This window comes from Plecotus auritus (genome assembly GCF_963455305.1).
Source record: "Plecotus auritus genome assembly, chromosome: 2".
NCBI lineage: Eukaryota > Metazoa > Chordata > Mammalia > Chiroptera > Vespertilionidae > Plecotus > Plecotus auritus.
Window position 1 is genome coordinate 38,571,297 of NC_137771.1, and position 22,510 is coordinate 38,593,806.

Below are 22,510 nucleotides of genomic sequence, written 5' to 3' on the forward strand. Positions count from 1 at the left end.
TTGGTTGTAGGTTCTTGCTATTCATCACTTTGAATATTTCTTGCCACTCCCATCTGGCCTGCATAGTTTTTGTTGAGAAATCAGCTGACAGTCGTATGGGTGCTCCCTTGTAGGTAACTAACTGTTTTTCTCTTGCTGCTTTTAATATTGTCTCTTTGTCTTTTGCTCTTGGCATTTTAATTATGATGTGTCTTGGTGTGGTCCTCTTTGGATTCCTTTTGTTTGGGGTTCTCTGCGCTTCCTGCACTTGTAAGTCTATTTCTTTCACCAGGTGGGGGAAGTTTTCTGTCATTATTTCTTCAAATAGGTTTTCAGTATCTTGCTCTCTCTCTTCTTCTGGCACTCCCATAATTCAGATGTTGGTATGCTTGAGGTTGTCCCAGAGGCTCCTTACACTATCTTCATATTTTTGGATTCTTTTTTCTTTTTGCTTTTCCTGTTGTTTTTTGCTTCTTTGTATTTCAAATCTTTGACTTGATTCTTGCAGTCCTCTAGTCTGCTGTTAGGTCTCTGTATAATATTTTTTATTTCAGTCAGTGTATGTTTAATTTCTAGTTGGTCTTTTTTCATATCCTCGAGGGTCTCACTAAATTTATCGGCCTTTTCTAGGAAATTCTTAAAAAACCTTATAACCGTGGCTTTGAACTCTATATCCAGTCGTTTGCTTTCCTCCATTTCTTTCATTTGTGATCTGTTTCTTTGTCTCCACATTTTCGCTGCTTCTCTGAGTTGGTAGAGTAGCTTTGTGTGGTACGTGTCCTATATGGCCCAGTGGCTCAGCCTCCCCCAGTTACCTGAGGTGGATACTTTTGGTGCACCCCTTTGTGGACTGTGTGCACAGTCTTGTTGTAGTTAAGTCTTGATTGTTGTTGGTATCACTGGGAGGAATTGACCTCCAGGCCAATTGGCTGTGAGGATCAGCTGTGTCTACGCTGGGAGAACTTCTGTGCTGGAGGCACCCTTATGGGAGAAGACTTGCAAAAGCCTCTGTGCTCAGCTTGGATGGGGCGGAGTCTCAGGGCGGAGTAGACAGCCTTGGCTTCCCGTCAGCCCTGCCCTATGTGGCCCCTGGGTCTCAGTGTCCCTCGGTAATCACTGCAAGCACCTCTGAGAGAAAACCGCCCTTGAGTTTCGCCCACTGCCAGACAGTCCAGTTTCTCCCCGAATGCATCTGGGTTCCCAGAAACTTGCCCGGAACTGGAGTTCAGCACAGTCGGGAGCTTTACAAAGCCAGCAGTGCACTCAGCCGCCCGTGCACTCAGCAGTCAATCCTCTCTGCGCGCACGCACACCTCTGGACCTCTGCCTTCCGCAGCTCCCCTGAGTTTCTGTGTGCTTTCTCTTTTCCTGACAGTCTAGATTCCCCCTGAATGAGTTTGGGTTCCCGGAGTCTCGCCCGGGACTGGAGTTCAGCACAGTCAGGAGCTTCCGTCTCCCTCCTGTTTTAGAAAGCCAGCCACGCACTCAGCCGCCTGTGCAGTCAGCCGCCCGTCCTTTCCGCGTGCGCACATTTCCATACCTCAGCTTTTTGCAGCTCTTCTGAGTCTCAATGTGCTTTCCCCTTTCCTTCTAGTTGTAGAATTTCCACTCAGCTAGCTTTCCTGTGGTTCTGGATGGTGTCCGTTTTGTCTTTTAGTTGTAGTTTTGATATTGTTGTGCAAGGCAGCAGTTTAGGTATTTACCTATGCCGCCATCTTCGTTTCTCTTTTCTAATCTGATTTTTAAATAAGTACAATTTAAAAATGTATCATTCACACCTGGAGTTTATGAATAGAACTCATTTATAAACCAGGGACTGCCCATAGGAGCAGTCCTCTGCAACCTCCTCATGCCCCTTTGGAAGGGTGCAGGTCAGCTCTTAATGATCCTCCGCAAGGAAACTCACATCTGCAACTTTAATGTAGACACTTATCATTTGCAGGTCATTTATGGCTATCAGGCAAGTCCATTCTAACCTCCAAACATTTGTTCATGCTGCCCTATCTCACTCTGCCTAAGTTTCCTCATCCATATTATTCACATTCAAGTCCAGCTCAGATTTCATGATAAATGTGAGTCTCCTCTGAATTTGAAGAAATTATAGCTACTCCAGATTTCCTTACCTGTCATTGACAACATTTATCATTTGAGTCTTACAACTTTGATTTACTGCCATAGGATCTCAAAATATATCTAAGACAGACAACCAGATCTTCGTCTTTTTTATCACCCCCAAAAACATAGTAAAGGCTTACATAGACACCTATTGCTTAGGGGGTACTTGTGCATTGGTTGATTTCTAGAAAGCATTCCTTTTTGACTTTCACTACCCACTACACATATGTCTAACCCATTTCCTGTTGGAGGTATTTTGCAACACATCAGAACACTTTTGTACCTTCACTTACCAGCATTGTGTTTATAGACTGGGCCATAATGCTGGTGTGGGATTTCAGGGTGTTAAAATTGAATACAGGAGTTATTAGGCGCCGGTGCTGGAACCACCTGATTCCATGTAGACTCAGTAGTCCTTCTCCTTGAGACACAAAAGGCACAAAAGCATTTTAATTAGAAGGAGAGGTGAGGAACAGACATCATGGAGTGACCATGATGTGCAGTCATGATGTAATAGAATGTCAAAACAGTGCTCATATATTAAGATCAAGGTGAGTTTTGATGCTTACATCTGGGATGAATGTAGTTAGCATTGTCAGAAACCCCACTTTATAAAGCCTTATGAGAGTGCTCATACTGAAATCATCAGTTACTACCTGTGTAATAATTGAGTAAGTCACTTAATCTTCCTAAGGCTTGATTTTCTCAATGACCAAGTGTGATAATAAATATCTACTTCACTGTGTTTCTGTGCAGATTATATTAAGATGTATATATAAGGCACCTTGGCTGGTCTCTAGCCGACAGTGGAGACACAGCAGATATTAATCTTCTCTCACTCCAAACCAACCCATGAACTATACTGTGAACACAAAATTCACAAGGAACTGGACAAGAGTATCCACTATGTCCCCAGATAGCTCCTCCTTGAGCCCTTGTCAGTGCTTCACACCCATAAATGATACAAACAGAAAACACTCATCAAGCCTAATGCCTCATAATCTTCTGTTACCAGGGAGGTCATTGAAGAGTTGACTTTAAAAGAAACTCAAAGCATATCCTACATAATTAAAGCCTAATATGCTAAGTGTCTGGTCAACCGTTTGGCCATTCAACCAATCAAAGTGTAATATGCTAATGATAGGCTAAGTCCACTCAACCACTTGTTATGACATGCACTGACCACCAGGGGGCAGATGCTCCAACTGGTAGGTTAGTTTGCTGCTGGGGTCCAGCTGATCGGGACTGAGTGAGATGGGCTGGACATGCCCTGGAGCTCTTCTGTGGTCCCTTCCGGGCTGGTCAATCTCCTGCGTACCTCCCCAGCCCCGATCGTACACCGGTGGGGTCCCTCGGCCTGGCCTGCATCCTCCTGCAATCCGGGACCCCTCAGGGGATGTCAGAGAGCTGATTTTGGCCTGATCCTGCAGGCTAGGTTGAGGGACCCCACTGGCGCACGAATTTGTGCACTGGGCCTCTAGTTAATATATAATTGCAATCCTTCATTGAGGGCTTACAACATACCAGTCTTGCAATGCATGGTCGGGCACTGGTATGTGATAGCTATTACAATCAGTGCTGAAAATATGTTTCATTTAATCCTCTCAACAGTCCAGAGATGTAACTCTCTTCCTCATCATCAAAGGTGAGAAAACAACTAGTCAGTGGGGGGCTGTATTTCAATTCAAGTAGTTCTAAATCCCAAACCCATATTCTTTCATTTAATTCCTTTCTTGTCTAACATAAATACCAATTACATGACTAAAAGACTTAATTTATCTGCTCATGGACTATTTCCAAACTGTATTTTGGAGCAAAATTTTACTGATTTGCATACAGAAGTAGAGGAAGTCCAAAAAGAATGGGAAGAAGCCAAGAAAACAAGAGAGAAGAAAGGATAAAATAAAAAATACTGATGGCTAGGCTGCAATTTTAAAGACAGAGATAGGACAGATACACACATATGCTGCCTTGAGAATGAGATTTCAGGGACAGAACTGGACAAGGAGGATTCCTAGGAAGTTGTGCTGTTACCATAGCACTCCCTCCTGACCTTCCCCCTAGATAACTTGCAGTATAGGTCTACCATACTCTTAATGCTTTTGAATTCTGACTTGCGTTTCTTTGGAATGCTCTACTATAGCAAAAGGGGCTTCTAGCAAGAGAGTGGGTCACATACATACCGAGTAATGGATTCAAGAACTTGTATAAGTACTGGGACTTGGGATCTGCAGAGTCAAGCAGGGGAAACAAAAGACAGCATTAGAGGAAAATTATCAAAGTTGGTGAAGGTTTTCTCATTTGCCCACATCAACACCAAATAGTCAGTAAAAGGAAACGCAGGGCTCATTCTTGTAGCCCTTGGCAGGTGTAGGGGTTGGGGAGTTGACAAAACTCTTGGTTCAGGAATCAGAGAACAGCAAACCCCATGAGGCAGATAGGTGCATGAACCCAGAATCTTTCCTCATTTACATTTCCTACATCAGACACAGAGATTACCTGCAGGTTACAAAGTTTCCAGAACAGGAGTTGGGACAACATATTATATGGTGTGTGTGTGTGTGTGTGTGTTTTAGGGGGGAGGGTTGGGTGACAACAGGGGTTGGGGAAACACCAGAAAGCAAGGTATAAGTGCCACCTGTGGTTCTCATGAACTCTAACGTGGTGTTTACATCTCCTGTCCTTCAAGAGACAAACATGAAACCAACCTGGAGAACTGCTAAAAAATAATGGAGATTTTGCTAAAAGTAATGGAGAGAATGGCACAGGGAAGAAAGATCTGAATATCACACCTTAATTTACAAAGTTGATGGAACAAAAACTGGACATTTAATTTTGTGCTATGAGATAATGTACTGTGGAAGCCTTGAAAAAGAATTGGATGGAGGAGTCAGAGAACTTGTGCTCCAAAGGGAACACAGTTGAGAAATATGCAAAAAAATGAAAACAAAATGTGGACCACAGTGGAGAGGTTAGCCTGAGTAAAGCAATGACCTGGCATTCAGGGCTATATACCGAACCGGCACAGGCAGAGCTTCTTCTGAATCCCTCTGAACTCTTACTCTCAAGAAAGGGGCCAGGCTGGGGAGTGTTGCTGACACAGAAGTCACAAAACCAAAAGAGGAAAAGAAAGCCCGGGGTGATCTGGTGGTGCCTGCTGGGCTTCAATACAGTGACCTAAAAGGGCCCAGGGAGGTCTAAACTAGAGAGTGACTGGGGGTGTGGGAAGGATTGGTGGAAAGCCTCTCAACATTTCCTCCAGTACCTCTTGAAGGCCTAATACCAATCTTTGCTTCAGAATTCCTTTAGAGTCCTGCCTATGGGTTGTGCATATCACTCCTAGGAAGATGAGGTTGCTGAGATTCATTCCTTATCTTACCTGTTCTGTTCAGAAATGTCTTTGCATAGTCCGGGTCATAGATTTGGAAAAATGTCTCAAAGGGCCCAATCCAGGCAGGAAAGGCACACGGGTATTTTTTCACAATCTCCTCAAATGACTCGAAATCACCCTCCTGAAATAACTGCAGTGAAAAAAAGTGAAGGAAATTAGAGATGCCAACCAGTCTACACACAGCCCTTCTTCCAGAGCCTAATTGAGTTCAGGGCCTGTGTAGGGTCACCAGGCAGAGGAGCCTGACCCTTTTTTTGGAAGTGGGTGAACATGCTTTTCTTGGGATTCCTAAGCTTGGGGTATAGCATTCTAAACAAGGATAGTGTATTTATCTTCTCAATATAAATATACTAGAGGCCCAGCCCATGAAAAGTGCGTGAGTAGGGTTCCTAGACCTAGCCTGGCCTCCGTTGCATGGTCTCTGCCAACCAGTGATGCTACGTGAAGCACCCTGCCCCAGGACGCTCCTCGATGCTCGCGTCCGCTGCCCATCGACTGCTCTGCAAGGCTCCCCTGGCCTGCCACTGCTCCACGAGAGGTTCCCCCCACCCCTGGACTGCTCCCCACCCCCCCCCCCCCCGCCCCGCGACAGCTCGCTGAAGCTCAGCAGTCCCCAGTCCTGAAACCTCCCCCTCATGGCTAGCGGCTTGGGCGGGGAGGGGGGTGGGGACCGAGAGGTGCTCCATGCACCTCCTGGTGACCGGTAGTTTGGTCCTTAAGCTAGGGCCACAGGCCTTTTATAATATAGATGTTGTATTCCCAGACCAAGTCACTGTCAAATGTGAGCTGTTTTTCCAGTTGAGAGGGTGAAGGGAATCCAGTCACATCCCCTGCCTCACCTGCCAAGGTCACACACTTAGATTAGGAGTGGCATCTGAAAGCTGAAAAAGATTTTTTTTTCCTATGTGGAAAGCTAACTGTTAGTGGGTTGAACATGATCCATCATTCAGCACACCATTCCCTCTCCCGTTCCTCTAATTATTGATGAGTGTCTTTTTTGTAATAACTTAATGGTAAATACTTCTCTCGAAAAACCTGCCAACTCCATCTACAAAGAAAATCCAATTCTTTTTATGTATAACAGTAGGAGTTTCATTTATTTGGGAGTGTGAAGCTTGATGCAAACTCAAATGCAAAACTCTCAGCCTACCACCACCACTTCCCATATGCTCCACCTCCCCCTGTGCAGCCCTTATCCAAGCATCACTTCCTCATGGTAACTGAACTGCCAGGCCATGTCTATTCTGCCTTTACCGACCAGAGTGTTTGAAACAACTCCATCACGGCTAATCTGATCTCTCCCCAATGCTGACAACTGACAGCATTCTATTTAGCCAGTGATTCTTATCTACCTTTAAGTCAGTCAAAATGCCTCTGTGTGGAGTGAAAGATTCATCGCGTGTGACCCAAGTCCACACTAGTGAAAGGTTTCAAAAAGAAGAAGTCAAAATTATTGCCTAGATAAATTACTGGATTTTCTGTGGCTCGATGCATGTAATCTATCTTCTCACTCTTGTTCAGATAACTGTGTGCCAGCTGTGTGTAGACACGATGTAAGAGATATATCTAAAATATGCCCCCACTTTTCCTGGATACAAGCTCTTGCTTTGAAATGAATCTATTTAAAAAAAAAAAAAAAGAAATGAATCTATTTATTTCCAATGTCTGCTAAAATTGCACCTCGGCCCTGCTGATGCCCAAGAATATGGCGCTCAGTGCTGTAAAAGCAAGAAGCAAATAATTGTTTTTATAATATATCAATAAAAACCAACACATATGCAAAACTAAAAAAAGAAAAGAAAAAGAAAACCAAAAAATCTCCCTTCACCCTCTCAGTTGAGAAAACAGCTCACAGTGTATGTCATATGACAGTGACTTGGTCTGGGAATATAACATCTATACTAATAATAGCCTAGGTGGCATGATGACCTCACGTTGTCATAAGATGGCCGTCACAAGATGGCCACGCACAGAGTGGAGGTAGGGCCTGGCGGCCGCTCCACATGGTAAGGCCTGGGGGGTCCCGCGGCTCTGCATGGCATGGAGGAGGTTGGTCCCGGTGTCTCCACCGCCTCCCATGGAGGAGGTGGTCCGGGCAGAGGAGGTGGGTCATGGCAGGGAAGGGTAGTTGTGGGCGATCAGGCCGGCAGGGGAGGGCAGTTGTGGGCCATCAGGCTAGCAGGGAAGGGCAGTTGGGGGCCATTAGGCCCTGGCAGGGGAGGGCAGTTGTGGGCGATCAGGCCAGAGGGGGAGGGCAGTTGTGGGCAATCAGGCTGGCAGGGGAGCAGTTAGGTGTCAATCAGGCCAGCAGGGGAGCGGTTAGGGGCAATCAGGCAGGCAGGCAGGTAAGCGGTTAGGAGCCAGCGGACCCGGATTGTGAGAGGGATGTCTGACTGTTGGTCAGACATCTTCTGAGGGGTCTCAGATTGGAGAGGGTGCAGGCAGGGCTGAGGAACACTCCCACCCCCCCATGCACAAATTTCATGCACCAGATCTCTAGTATATTTATATTGAGAAGATAATTACACTTTCTTGTTTAGAATGTTATAACCCAAGCTTAGGAATCCCAAGAAAATGTATAAATCAGAGTACAAATACTACCATTAGATATGAACTTTTTGCCTGATATGCAGACTGCTACTAATGGTACATTTAAATAGTTCCATGAAATCACTGACAATAGATTCGTTTATATCGGCTTCTTGTATAACATGGGGTAGGAGAGGTGTGGAGACCTGTGTGTGTGTCTGGGTGTGCCCAGCTACACATTTGAGCATGATCGTGGGGAACCTGACCTGCAAAAACACCCTAAGGCTGCCAAGTTCTTCCTTGTGTGACAAACTCACACAGCATTTGCCATGTGATTTATTTGTTCTTACCCTCAGGACAGGTAGAAAACCTTAGCTCCTAATATCCTATTACCAGTTAGCACCTCTAATCCATGAAGTGCTCCCGGATAGTTTAGGGCCCCTAAAATATTGCAACTATTGACACTAGTTCCTGCAGACTCTTATTTGGTCCCATTCTGACAGTCAAGGCAGTGACAAGCACCTCCGACACCAAGAGTGGTTTGCCAACAATGCTAATATTTGTTCATTTGCAGAAAATAAACTTATTAAGTGCCTATTATATGCACCAAGTGATAGAGATACAGAGAAATATAAGACAGGCAAGGTCTTTGCCCTCATGGAACTTACAGCCTAGTATGAGGATTACTTTTTAGGTTAGAAATGATCATGGACACCCTGATCATTTGGTTATACTTTTAGTAACTCCTGTCTAGACAAAAAGGATAGAAAGTTATATGAATCCTGTAATATATGAGTTGATTTTTTTTTCATCCATGGCAGTATTAAATACATTTGAAAATACATATTACACATATTTAGGAGACATTGTTTGGAAATATTCGGAAATTGTTTAATCCCTGGAGTCATAGTAACAGCTAACATTTACCAAGCACTACTATGAGCTGGGTGCTTCCAAGTGCTATCCATGTTTAATATCCTTTAATTTTTACATCAGGAACCCTATGAAGCAGGCACAATTGCAATCTCCATTTTACAGATGAGGAAATTGAGCCTTAGAGAAGTTAAGTAATCTGTCCAAGGTTGTACAGTTGCAACTAGTAGTAAGGATTCAAACCCAGGAAGAACTCCGGAGCCCAAGTGCCTTACTACTTAGCTATATGGACTTTCCCCGAATTACATACAAGTGTGCATGTGGGCACGTGTGCGTGCACACACATATACCTGCATATACAACACGGTCCCACACACTGGCTGGGATTCATTGGTCTACTGAATAAGTATCAATCTACCTGGTCCTTTCTTTGTAGTAAATAGAGCAATGAATGAATTTACTTAGCACCTAATATGTGTGTATCCAACAAAGTAGTTATTAAGCACCCATTATGAGCCAAGCACTGGGTTGATAGTGTTGAACCCTCCTCTCACAGATTTTGTATTCTAGTGGGGAGGAGAGCAGAATATAGTAAAGGAGTATATAATATGGTGATAGGGAATGATAAGTGCTAAGATAATACAAACAGGGGATAAAGAGTACTTGAAGGCCCTATTTTAGTTTGAGAGGTCAAGGGCAGGTCTCTCTGAATAAAGTGCAGGAAGAGCATTCCAATCAAAGAAGAGCATACCCAAAGCCCTGAGGGAGAAATTTTCTTGGCACCTTTGAAGAATAGCAAGAAGGCCAGCATGACTGGAATAGAGCAAGGAATTAAATTCCTTGTCTTACAGGGAATTTCCCTTACACACACCTATTCCTTCTGGAACCTAAATGTTTTACAATGCAAAATAGTTCCATCCTCTCCTTGTGCCTGAGTAATGAATCATTAAAAGGAACATAGTCTGGCCGGTGTGGCTCAGTGATTGAGTGTCGACCTATGAACGGGAGATTGCGGTTCGATTCCTGGTCAGGGCATATGCCCAGGTTGTGGACTCGATCTCCAGTGTGGGACTTGCAGGAGGAAGCCAATCAACAATTCTCTCTCATCATTGATGTTTCTATCTCTCTCTCCCTCTCCTTTCCTCTCTGAAATCAATATAAATATTTAAAAATTTTTTTAAAGGAACATAAAGGGTTAAAAAAAGGTAAAGAGGTAGGGTTGGTAACATTAGCCAGCTTGATATATCAGCCAACTCCAATCTTCAAAACTCAGAAAGGCCTCTCTTAAACACAAAAAATAATTTAGTGACAGTCAAGAGGAATACTAGTATAGACTTTAAAATATCGTGAAGGCAAAGATCAATCTGAATGAAAATAAAACAATTCCATTTATGACTAACAAATAGAAGAAAATATTCAGAAACAAATTTAACAAAAAAAAGTGTAAAACGTGTAGCCTGAAACTAGAAAACCTTTTTTTAAAAAAATATATTTTATTGATTTTTTACAGAGAGGAAGGGAGAGGGATAGAGAGTTAGAAACATCGATCAGCTGCCTCCTGCACACTCCCCACTGGAGATGTGCCCGCAACCAAGGTACATGCCCTTGACCGGAATCGAACCCGGGACCCTTCAGTCCGCAGGCTGACGCTCTATCCACTGGAGCCAAACCGGTGAGGGCTAGAAAACCTTTTTAAAAGAAAACCTAAAAGACTTAAATAGGTAGAAAGACACCCATGTTCATGGATCAGAAGACTTAATATTAAGGTGGCAATATTTCTCAAATTGATCTACAGATCCAATGTAATCTGAATCAGAATTACAACTGGCTTCTGTGTAGATATTGGCAAACTGATGCTAAAACCAGAAGCATTGAGAATAGCCTAAATGTCTTGAAAAAGAACAAAGTAGAAGAACTCATGCTTTCTGATTTCAGAACTTATCCATAAGGCAACAGTAATTAAAACAGTGTGGTATTGGCATAAGTATAGGCATATAGATCAATTATATAGAATTGATAATTCAGAAATAAAGTTCCATGTTTATAGTCAATTTATTTTTGACAAAGGTGCTGTGAGATAATAGAAATATATATAGTCTTCCCCCAATTCCTGGCACAGAGCTCCTAGAATCCTTGTAATGTCCTAAGTGACAAGAGTACTAGAAGCATCTTTTGTTCTAACATCTGGTCTTTGAGCCTGGTTCCTGACACAGGGTTCTTAACTCCTTGGACTTTCCTTGGTGATAGCAGTGTCTTGGTGGGCTCCTGGGTGGGGGCTGGTCATCAGAAAGACTAAGCCATAATTAGAAACTTAGAATTTTTGGCCCACCTCCCATTCTTCTGGGAGGGGAGAGGGGCTGAAAATGGAGTTAATGACCAATCATACTTACACGATAAAGCCTTCATAAGCATCTGAAAAGTACAGAGTTTGGAGACCTTCCTAGTTGATGAACATGTGTAGGTGCTAAGAGAGTGGCACACCTGGAGAGGACATGGAAGCTCTGTGCCCAGTCCCACATATTTTGTCCAATGCATCTCTTCTATCTGGATGTTCATCTGTATCCTTTATCATACTCTTTTATAAACCAGTAATCAGTAAGTAAAGTGTTTTTCTGAGTTCTGTGATTCCTTCTAGTAAATTAAAAAATATATTTTTATTGATTTCAGAGAGGAAGGAAAGGAGAGAGAGATAGAAACATCAATGATAAGAGAGAATCATTGGTCAGCTGTCTCCTGCATGCCCCACATTGAGGATTGAGCTCACAACCCAGCTCATGAGCCCTGACTTGAAATGGACCTGTGACCTCCAGGTTTACAGTTTGATGCTCAACCACTGAACCACTCTGGCTGGGCACCTTCTAGCAAATTAATCCAACCTGAAGAAGGCATCATGGGAAACTTCAATTTATTACTGATTGGTCAGAAGCACAGGTAACAACATGGACTTGCAATTGGCATCTGAAGTGAAGGTGAGGACTGAGCTCTTAATCTGTGGGATCTGATGCTATTTTCAGGTAGATAGTATCAGAATTGAGTTAAATTTTAACACACCCAGTTAGTGTCACAGAATTGCTTGGTGTGGGGAGAACTGTAAAACATCTGGTGTCAGAAATGTGGATGTGGTAGTGGTGTGAGAGTAGAGTAGATACACAGAAGGAGGACTTGGCTTTCCCTACTCAGGTGCCCAAACAATTTAATGGGGGAAAGAATAGTCTTTTCAACAAATGGTATGGGATAACTGGATACCCACATGCCAAAGAATGAAGTTGAACCCCAACCTCATACAATATACAAAACTCAAAATGGATCAGAGATCTAAATGAAAGAGCTACAACTATAAAACTCTCGGTGAGGCACTTTAATTTAAAGTCCACCTAGAGAAGAAGTCCTAAGAATTTAACTTTGAATTTGGCAATTGTTTCTTAGATATGACAACAAAAGCATAAAAAACAAAACAAAAGAAAAAGTAGATCATTTGAACTTCTTTGTTGTCTTAAACTAGTAAGCTTTAGGATTTTAAAAATGCATTATACTGCCTGGCTGGCGTGGCTCAGTGGATTGAGCATCATCACATGGACCAAGAGGTCCCAGGTTCAATTCTCAGTCAGGCCACATGCCCAGGTTGCAGGCTCAATCCCCAGTAGGGGGGAGCAGGAGGCAGCCGATCCATGTGTCTCTCTCATCCATGTTTCTCTCTCTCTCTCCTTCTTCCTTCCTCTCTATCTAAAAATCAATAAAAACATTAAAAAATTAAAATGCATTATAAGGTAATTAATATAAGAATAAATGAAGAATAAGATGAACTCTTGGAAATTAAAATTGTGATAGCCAAAAAAAGTTTTTAATCCTCACCCGAGGATATTTTTTCTGTTCATTTCCAGAGAGTGGAAGGGAGGGAGAAGTGGGAGATAGAGAAAGAGAGAGAGAAACATCAATGTGAGAGAGACACATCAATTGGCTGCCTCCAGCATGCGCCCCTACCTGGGCTAGGGAGCCTGCAACTGAGGTACATGCCTTTGACTGGGAATTGAACCCGCGACCCTTGGGTCCAGGGGATGACACTCTAACCATTGAACCAAACCAGCCAAGGCATAATAACTAAATTTTAAAAATTGTAGAAAGATAAAGTCAAGAAGCAAATTTTTGAATGTTTTTTTTTAAAAAATAGGGGTCCAATCCAGGAGGTGCATATTCAACCAATAGGAGTTCCAGAAAGAGAGAAGAGAAAGCTTGAGAAGGTGATGGGAAGGAGGTATCAAAGAAATTGTACTATTCACTATTATTGTTCTGTCCCTAACTCTTCATCCTTACCACTTCAATGCATACCATAACCAGAACTTTTAATTATTAATTTAAGAGTTGCCCTTAGCCACTGGAGCCTGCTTTGTTGCCTACGTAACAGTCTAGAAGTGCTGGAAATTTAACACTCCCTAGGACCAATCTTCCACCAACGACTGTCGGGAGTTAATCTAAAAATGCCCCAGTTTCTTTACTCTTCAGGCAGGATAACTCTGAGTTATACATACTGGCTACCAGAGTTTGCCTGTGGGATTAAACTACAGTTGTCCACAGTGGTAACTTGTTTGAAAACCAACCTTATGTTGACTGCCTTCTCATCTCTATATCAACTGCCAAAGCCTCTATCAAAGTTTCCTGGCATCATCTCCAAAATAAAATATTTGCTCTTGGATCCTTGTCTTAGGGTCTTATGCTGGGAACATCTAAACTAAGACAAAGATTTTACATAAAATTTCCCAGAACTGATTAATATGAGTTTTCAGATAGAAAAGATTGCTGACCATAATTCAAAAAACAAACAAACCTAAGTGCCACACCTAAGTACATCATAATTAAATTTCAGAACACCAGAGGCAAAGTGAAGATTTTAAAGCTGTTAGAGAGAGGGAGAGAAAAGGATTACATAATAAAGATTAATAATTAGCTAGGGGGGAGGATTCTGGAAAGATGGCAGATTAGGCAGAACCAGTAACTTGTCTTCCCACCTAGACAGCCACTGCACTGGCAGAATTTGTCAAATGTACCTATTTTCTAACTCTGGAGTCTACTGAAGGCTTGAATCTTCCAGGAGTAAGGTTTGGACTGTACATTGCAGTTAATTTTTGTCAATTTCAGCTCTTCACACAGTAGCAGCTACCCATTCCCCACTCCCAGTCCCATAGCAAACAGTTACAGGTATTCCTGGAGCAGCTTGGACACAGCGGGGTATGTAGTTGTGTGTGGGGAAGAAGCACCCTGTTCTACAAATATTAGGAACTACTTCTTCTGATCACAGAGGGGCACACAAAGAGGATAAAGGTCATTTTTATTATACCTCTCCCATTGTTGCAAGCCCCCTTGCTCTCACCAACTGAAGTGGCTTCTAGGGAATTTTAAAGGCCGGTGCCCTTTTCTTCTGGCCATTTTTCTCTTTTTTTCTTGTTTGTGAACCATACATTAAAAACTAGGACATTCAAAAGCAATTGTATATATATGGAAAATTAGAAAGTGGCCACACCTGTTCAAGGAAAGGCACAGGCTCAGAAAAGATATGAGAAGACATTACATTTACACCTCATGATGATCCTTGGTACATAGAGAGCTTACAACAATTAAAGAAACAAAAAAACTAAAACAACCCCTCCCATCAAACCCTGGAAAAGGGAGAGAATATTATTTCTTAAATAATCATATTATTAGATTGCAATGTCTAACTTTCAACAAAAAATCACAAGGCATACAAAAAAAGCCCCACCAACAACAAGAAAATATAGCCCATTCAAATGAAAAAATTAATAAATAGAAATTGACTCTGAAAAAGACCCAAGGGCAGCACTATTAGACAAAGACTTCAAAACAACTGTGTTACAGATGCTAAAGAATGAAAGAAAGAGGTGAAGAACATTTTAAAAAGTGATGTATGAACAAAACACAAAAATCAACAAAAGGATAGCAAACCTAAAAAATGCTGGTGATTAAAAGTACAGTAATGGGAATGAAAAACTCACAGAGGGATCCAAAAGCAGATATAATCAGAAAGAAAAAATGTCAATGAACTTGATGATAAAATGATGGAAACTATTGAGTCTGAGAACAGAAAGAAAAATGATTGAAGGAAAGTGAACAGAGCTTAAGAGACCTATGGGACACCATCAAGCTGACCAACATACAGTCTCAGAAGGAGAAGAGAGAGAAAGGGATAAAGGGAACATCTGAAGAAATAATGGCTGAAAACTTCTCAAATTTGATGAAATACATGAATATAGACATTTAAGAAGCTCAGTGAACTCCAAGTAAGATGAACTAAAAGAGACCCACCCAGAGACACATAATCATACTTTTGAAATACAAAGACAAAAAGAGAACCTTGAAAGCAGCAAGAGGGAAGTGACCCTTTACATACAAAGGATTCTCAGCAAGATCAGCAGCAGATTTCCCATCAGAAACTTTGAAGGACAGAAGACAGTGGTTGCAGAAGGAAAGACATCTGTAATACTTTCAACAATAAAGATTTAAAAAATAATCCTGAGAAGTACTCTTTCATTCCTGTTTCACAGATAAGGAAACCAAAGCATATATAGGTGCACTGTGCAGTTCTAAGCCATTATTTACCAACATACATTCTGCAATAAAATAATCTCATGGTAAAAAAGAAAATAAAAACAAAAATAAAAAACCCATAAAGTGGTAGGCACAGGCACCCTCCCCCCGCCCACCCACACACATACACACACACTCACACAACCGTTAATCAAGAGTTCTATATCCAGAAAAACTGTCCTTCAAAATTGAGGAAGAAATGAAGACATTTCTCAGATAGACAAAAGCTGAGGGAGGTTATTACCACTAGATCTGCCCTGTAAAAATGCTCAAAGGAGAAATGAAAAAACACTGCTAAGTAACCCAAAACCATATGAAGACAGAAAGATCTCAATAAAGATAAATGCATGGACAATTATAAAAGCTAGTATTATTATACTAGTGGTTTGTAACTCGATTTTTGTTTTCTATATGATTTTAGAAATTAATGCACTAAAAGGGATTAGTAGTTTATGTTTTAATAAAACAAGGAATCAGGGGGTAGGAGTGGATTTAGATAATAGGAGAAACCAAAAGGTAACAGCCTTCCTCTGCCATACAAATTTAAGTCAGTCAATATTTTGTGAGTGATTGGCTGGGGCTGCTCCCTGCTTCACAAGAATCTTAGGAAAAGAAAGATATTTTTTTCCAGTTGAAATAGCCCAATGTTGGCAACTATTGAGTCCAATTTTGCACATTTTCTGCAATTAATAACTATTATTTAGGATAATACTTCATAAAAATATTTTTACAATACGTGTGGAAGACTTTTTAAAATGCAGTACATAAATGTAAGAGATTGGTGAAGCAGAGATAGACCTGAGTTACACCACGCTTTCTTTTCCCAGATTCAGCTCCAGGGTGTTTCCCTTCCCCTGTAGGGCTGGGGGAGGGAGCAACAGGAAAAGATAGGGAGAGCCACAAGCTGGGCCGGCCAGAGAGGTCTGTGCAGGATGTAAGGATGGGAGGAAGGGAAGGAAGCAGTCGCCTCTCTGCCCGCCTGGTTTCCAGCATCCTCCTTTGCTCCTCTCTTCCGTCTTACCTTCTGGTTGCCCATTAACCAGTGGGGGGATGGACCTGGGAAGGCGCGCAGAACTCGCTGCAGCTGCAGCCTCCGCAGGTAGAGCTTGATGGCCTGCAGCAGCACTAGGGTCAGGAATAACACGAACACCAGGTAAAAGGACCTTGTCCAGCGCATCTCCAGCCAGGAGGTCTCCATCACTCTGCTCTGTGGATTGCCGGCAGTTTCCAGGCAAGCGGGAGAGGATGAGCTTTCTGAAGCCTGGCGCTTGGGAAGGATCACGCTGCCCGCTGCTTCCCGGAGGCCTCCGGAAAGCTTTCTTCTTCCCCGGAAAGAGGAAGAGCGATGGGAGCGGCAGTTCAGGCTTGGTCAGAGGAGGTAGGCGCAAGTTCCAGGATTTCCAACCCTTTATTAAGAGATGCAAATCTTCATCCAGGACGACCTCCTACATCCTCCTGGAGTATCATATTTCAAGAGTGACCGTTTTCAATCAAGGGAAATTTGAAGTTAGGTTTTGAAATAATGCCAAGGTTGAGGTCATCATTTTTCTTCATTGCCACAAATAAATGGTAAACTGCTATACAAAAGACCTTTCCACTCTGAAATTGTAACAAAACCCACAGGGTCTGTGGGCTAGTGGTGGGCATGTATAATCATTATATTTATATAGTGTGGCCTGACCAGTGGTGTGCTGGTGAATATTTTACATGTGGTGCTCACTTTGATTTCTAGTGTTTGCAAATGTCCACCATATCGTATTTCAAGCTGCCAGCAGAGTACCCTGAACCATGAATTGGGAAGAGATGTTAAGTAGCATACCATTGTACAGTAGTTCCACCATACACATGCAATCAGGGCCCTCAACATAATTTGTGGATCACAGTACAAAATGAAAACGTGTTAAAAATCTATTAATGAGATGACGAAAGTAGAGCATTTAACCAAACACACACCCTTCTGAGTGCAAGGTCTGTGTGACTGCTCAGATTCCATGCCCATGAAGCAAGCTCTGGACTCAGGAGACATAAAAAACCTTTTGAGCATACATAATAGTATATGTAGTAAAGTAGTTAGAAAGGAATGAGATTTTTATTACTTAGTAGATACTGAAGTAGTATCCAACAGACCCAGCTTCCCAAGCTGCTGTCCCCCACTCCCAGCCTTCTTTATAGGCATTTTTCACAATTCACTTAATCATTGTGTATTATTGCTAAGATAGGCACCTGTTAAATGTTGGATTTACAGCCATAAACAATAAACACAATCTCTTATAACTTCTTATTCTCTTCCCTGTCACTGCCTCTCCACTGCCCCCGCTCCCCCATTCACCAAGCACCTACACCAGTCTCTGGAGTTAGGTTTTGTTTGGCAGGTTAATGGTTAAGACAGACTCCAATGGCAGTTACTTCATTTGGCCCCTCAACTGTTCCATTTTGTGCCACACCTGTTTCAGCTCTCTCTTCCCTAGACCTTCCCACCTCTTGCCTACCTCCGTCCCTCAGCTAGAAGTGGGCTAGTGGTGGGCGTGTATGGTTTTTAATTTATTTTTTAAACATGTTTTTATTGATTTTAGAGAGGAAGGGATAGAGAGATAGAAACATTGATTAGCTGCCTTCTGCACAGCTCCTACTGAGGATCAAACACAGGCACATGACCTGACTAGGAGTCCAGCCAAAAACCTCTTGGTGATGGGATGACACTCAACTGAGCCACACCTCGGGGCAGAATCATATGGTTTATACAATTAATGTTGAGTACATTGGCAAGCAAGTTTTAAAATATTGAGTACGCAGTGAAAGTTACATAGCAGGTTTCATGCAGAGGTCCAAGACATATGGTTCTATCATTTTCTTCCCAAACAGCCTGGTGGTAAGAGAATGGTTATTTCTGGGAAGGAGGCATAGAGCTAATCCCACTATCACTGTACATGAGCCAGTGCTGGCAATGCCAGGAAACAAAGAAGGATCAAGAGTAAGCCTTCCTTTGGGACAGTTCACAATCTGGTGGAGGGGACAGATAGGTAAGCAAAGAAATACAGTACAATGAATAAATGCTATAATTGGAAGGATTCCCATGGATTATACAAGTAGACACTGAGACACTTGAAATAAAAGATGAATGTTGAGTGCCCTGGAGACAGGCTCAAGTTTGAAATGTGTTCACTGGAATCAGCTGTAACCATAGCTGTTGAAATGATTGATAGAGAAGCTAAAATAAAGTAGCTTGAGAAGTGAGTGTGATGGCAATTCATTGAGACTTTGGAGAAAGTATTACAAATTCTGAAAAGTTTGGCTATGTAAAAGAGGAGACTTGGGATGGTACCCAGTTGTGGATTTGAGAATAGAAGGAAGTTAAGACTCCCTTCCTCCCTCCCATTCTTGAAGAGTGAGAGAGGTTGGAATCAGTAGTGCAGTCGGCCTTGAAGTAGAAGGAAGAAGGAAAGGTTGGGACAGATGTAGAGTTTCACATTTTGTGGTATTTCATACCACAACAGCGAATAGCCCAAAATGTAAATCTCACTCACAATCTCCCGTTTATAGACAGTTTTGCATTATATTAACTCAATTTTACAACTTTAAGAACCAGCCTTTCTCTTTTTAATATAAATGTGCCAACTCAAAATAGTTGAGTTTAAGAGCATATTGAAGTCATCTGATCAAGAATACACGTTGTTGATGGAGGGTAAATGAATCAGGAGGCTTTGGCTAGAAATAAATGACAAAGATTAATTCAAGGGTCTTAGGGTTTGCAAACCCGAATTGCAAGTGGGCAATGCCCAGAGTGTTGTGAAGAAGAAAGAAAAGCTGAGAGTTCTTATAGTAAAAAGTACATTTTGAGGAAGAATCAGCCCTGCATTCTTACTAGTAGCCTCTGGATTGGTCTGAGATGATAATCTTTCAGATGTCCAACATTCTAGATAATGGATCTCAGGTGGTCTGGAGAAATGAACATTCTTTCCTTAATCCTTCAGAGGGTATAGGAGATATATTTATAGAAATATATAGATATGGACATGGCTATATATATATATATATATATTATATAGACATAGACAGATATAGATATAGATATAGATATAGATATAGATATAGATATAGATATACAGAGTTCAAAAGTTTAAGTTCCCAGGCAAGCTAAAGCAGGAGTAGAATCATTTCCTCATACCTTAACTTACTTGATTTGGTAATTTAGTAATTTTTTTGTTCTTTTCCTCAATTTGTATAACATTAAGTTAAATAAATTCTCAATAATAAGTTTAACAATTGCCTCCAGTAATCCCTCACATTTGTGCAATATAAAAATAATAATTTTACCTGAGTATCAATAAATAACATACCTATTGGGCATGAGAACCTTTGCTAAACTAGACTCTCATCAGGAGTAATAATAACATAAAAAAATATTGAACACTTGCATATATGTCTCCATTCTCTCAGGTAGGTATTACCATACCTCCAGTATAGATAAACAAATTGAAGCCTAAGGAAGCTAGTAACTTGACCTAGATCTGTCTTCTGTATCACATGGAGCCTCCAAGGTATCATAAGACCCCTCTCCTTCCTGCCAGTTCTTCCCATTACACAGACACACAGTGAGTCATAAATTTACCAAAATTTTATAATAATAATCCACATTCATTATTAGCTAAATATTAACATTTAAAAACAAAAAGGAAAATCCACCTGAATTATACACTTTGAAGTGTTCAATATTACCAAGTTCATGTAATTTATTTCTAATTAGTTTTCCACATGACCAATATACATATTTCCTTAAATTACTTAAACTCCTGAAGCTTAGAGCAGAGTTACCTACTCCAACTAAAATGAATTCTGGATCTTGCTCAAAATTAGAAAATATACCCAAGTCCCTACATTATTGGAAAACAGAACCCACACTTCTCTGTGGACACCAAAAGAGCTTATTTTTCTACATGTAAACAGCACATAACTTTATTAATAACATGGTATTCATTCTGATAAACCAAACCCCTATGTAAACAAATATTGAACCTTAAAAACTTTAAAGTAAAACTTGACAAGGAATAAAGTTAAAAACATGCTTTGTGTATAGGAGCACGTCTTTAAAAATTTTTATTGTTGATTTTCTTACAGATGTCGCCCATATTCCGCCCCTTGCCCATCTCTACCCAGCTCCAGCCCCTCCCTCCCTTGTTCTTGACCACAGTACTGTGTGTGGCCATGGGCTATGCATATACTAGTATGTTCTTTAGCTAATCTCTTCACCTTCTTTTATCCAGTCCTCTGCACTTCCCAGGTTCTATTTTCTTCATCAGTTTATTTTGTTCATTAGATTCCACATGTAAGTGAGAGCATATGGTATCTGTCTTTCTCTGACTGGCTTATTTTGCTTAGCATAATAACATCCAGGTCCATCCATGCTGTCACAATGGGCAAGAGTTCCTTCTTTTTACACCTGTATAACATTCCATTGTGTAAATGTACCACAGCTTTTTTATCCACTCATCTACTGATGAGCACTTAAGCTGTTTCCAGAACTTGGCTATTATAAACAATGCTGCTATGAACATATATTCTTTCTAATTGGTATTTCAGAATTCTTATGATATATTCCTACAAGTGGGATCACTGGGTCAAAAGGCAGTTACATTTTACATTTTTTGAGGAAACTCCATATTGTTTTCCACAGTGGCTGCACCAGTCTGCATTCCCACCAACAGTGTACGAGGTTTCCCTTTTCTCCACATCCTTGCCAGCATTTGTTGTTTGTTGCTTGTTGGCGATGTGAGGTGATACCTCATTGTAGTTTTAATTTGCATCTCTCTGATGATTAGTGACATTGCGCATTTTTCATATGTCTATTGACTATCTGTATGTCCTCTTTGGAAAAGTGTCTATTCAGGTCCTTTGCTCATTTTTTAATTAGATTGTTTGTTGTCCTAGTGTTGAGTTGTACAAGTTCTTTATATATTTTGGAAATTAACCCCTTATCAGATGCATCATTGACAAATATGTTCTCCCATGGAGTGGGTTCCCTTTTCATTTTGTTGATGGTTTATTTTGCCTAGTAGAATCTTTTTAGTTTGATGTAGTCCCATTTATTTATTTTTTCCCGTGTTTCCCTTGCCCTAGAAGATATATCAGCAAAAACATTGCTATGTGAGGTGTCTGAGATTTTTACTTCCTTTTTATTCTAGAGTTTATATGGTTTTGCAACTACATAATTTGAGCCAAATTATAAATGTGTTACTACTTCAATTTTTTTTAGTTGTTGAACTTCCATGGTTATTAGCACTAACTCTGTTAATAATGGTTATCCCATCGTGCTACTTAAAATTTTTAATATGAAGAAATATGTTCCACTATATCAACAAAGATTGGGATTATCAAAATAAAATTAGTGAAGAACCTGTTTTGCAAAACTTGCATGTATTTGTACTTATCATAATGATCTCAGCAGAATTGCAGATGTATTCATTTTTCAATTTTATTTTTACTGAATTTATTCAAAGACTTAATTGTATTGGTAATATGATGGGTCACTTGATTTTTTTTTTGGCAACATTTATTTTTTTTGTAGTAGGTTTTTGTCCACTTGAAATAACTGGGTTGGAGGAAGAAATGCAAGTATTTCAGCATCTATAGTTTAGATTTTGAAGTATTATAATTGCTAAATAATCTCGCTGTCACTGCCTAACAAAAATGATGATTGATTATAATCCCTTTGCCTAAAAACCCACACAGGATTGGAAACATGTCAATCTGCATATGCTCAGTGTGAGAATTGGCATTTCTGCCCTGTTCCTGCCCTGCATTAAACCTGCCCAAGGCAAGATACCACTGAGCCAATAAATGGGAGCAGGAAACTGGGAAGTGTGGATTAATGTCTGCAAAAATTACCCTGCTTTGTTTCAGATTTACTTTCAAATGAAACTGCTGCCCAGCTTCCTGCAGTGTGCTGCCTCTGTAAATGGAACATCACTCCTGGACTCATGTGGTATTTAACCAAGTTTCAACTTCTCTAAGCCTCAGTTCTCCCAATTGT

At 41.0% G+C, this 22,510-nt stretch overlaps 2 protein-coding genes across 2 annotated transcripts in view; one reads left to right on the forward strand and one right to left on the reverse strand.

The window, feature by feature from the left end:
- The window catches only part of CYP4X1 (cytochrome P450 family 4 subfamily X member 1), a 35,595-nt gene extending 18,789 nt beyond the window's left edge, over positions 1–16,806 (reverse strand). Inside the window, exons 1-4 of the mRNA XM_080658263.1 lie at positions 16,505–16,806; positions 5,473–5,614; positions 4,277–4,321; positions 2,387–2,514 (exon numbers count right to left, since the gene is read on the reverse strand). Of these exons, the coding sequence (XP_080514389.1) occupies positions 2,387–2,514; positions 4,277–4,321; positions 5,473–5,614; positions 16,505–16,681 (492 nt within the window). The 5' untranslated portion in view covers positions 16,682–16,806. The remainder of the gene's footprint in view (positions 1–2,386; positions 2,515–4,276; positions 4,322–5,472; positions 5,615–16,504) is intronic.
- LOC308243096 (cytochrome P450 4A11-like) overlaps positions 16,399–22,510 on the forward strand; it is a 62,203-nt gene continuing 56,091 nt past the window's right edge. The window contains exon 1 of the mRNA XM_080658261.1: positions 16,399–16,861. Within this exon, the coding sequence (XP_080514387.1) occupies positions 16,829–16,861 (33 nt within the window). The 5' untranslated portion in view covers positions 16,399–16,828. The remainder of the gene's footprint in view (positions 16,862–22,510) is intronic.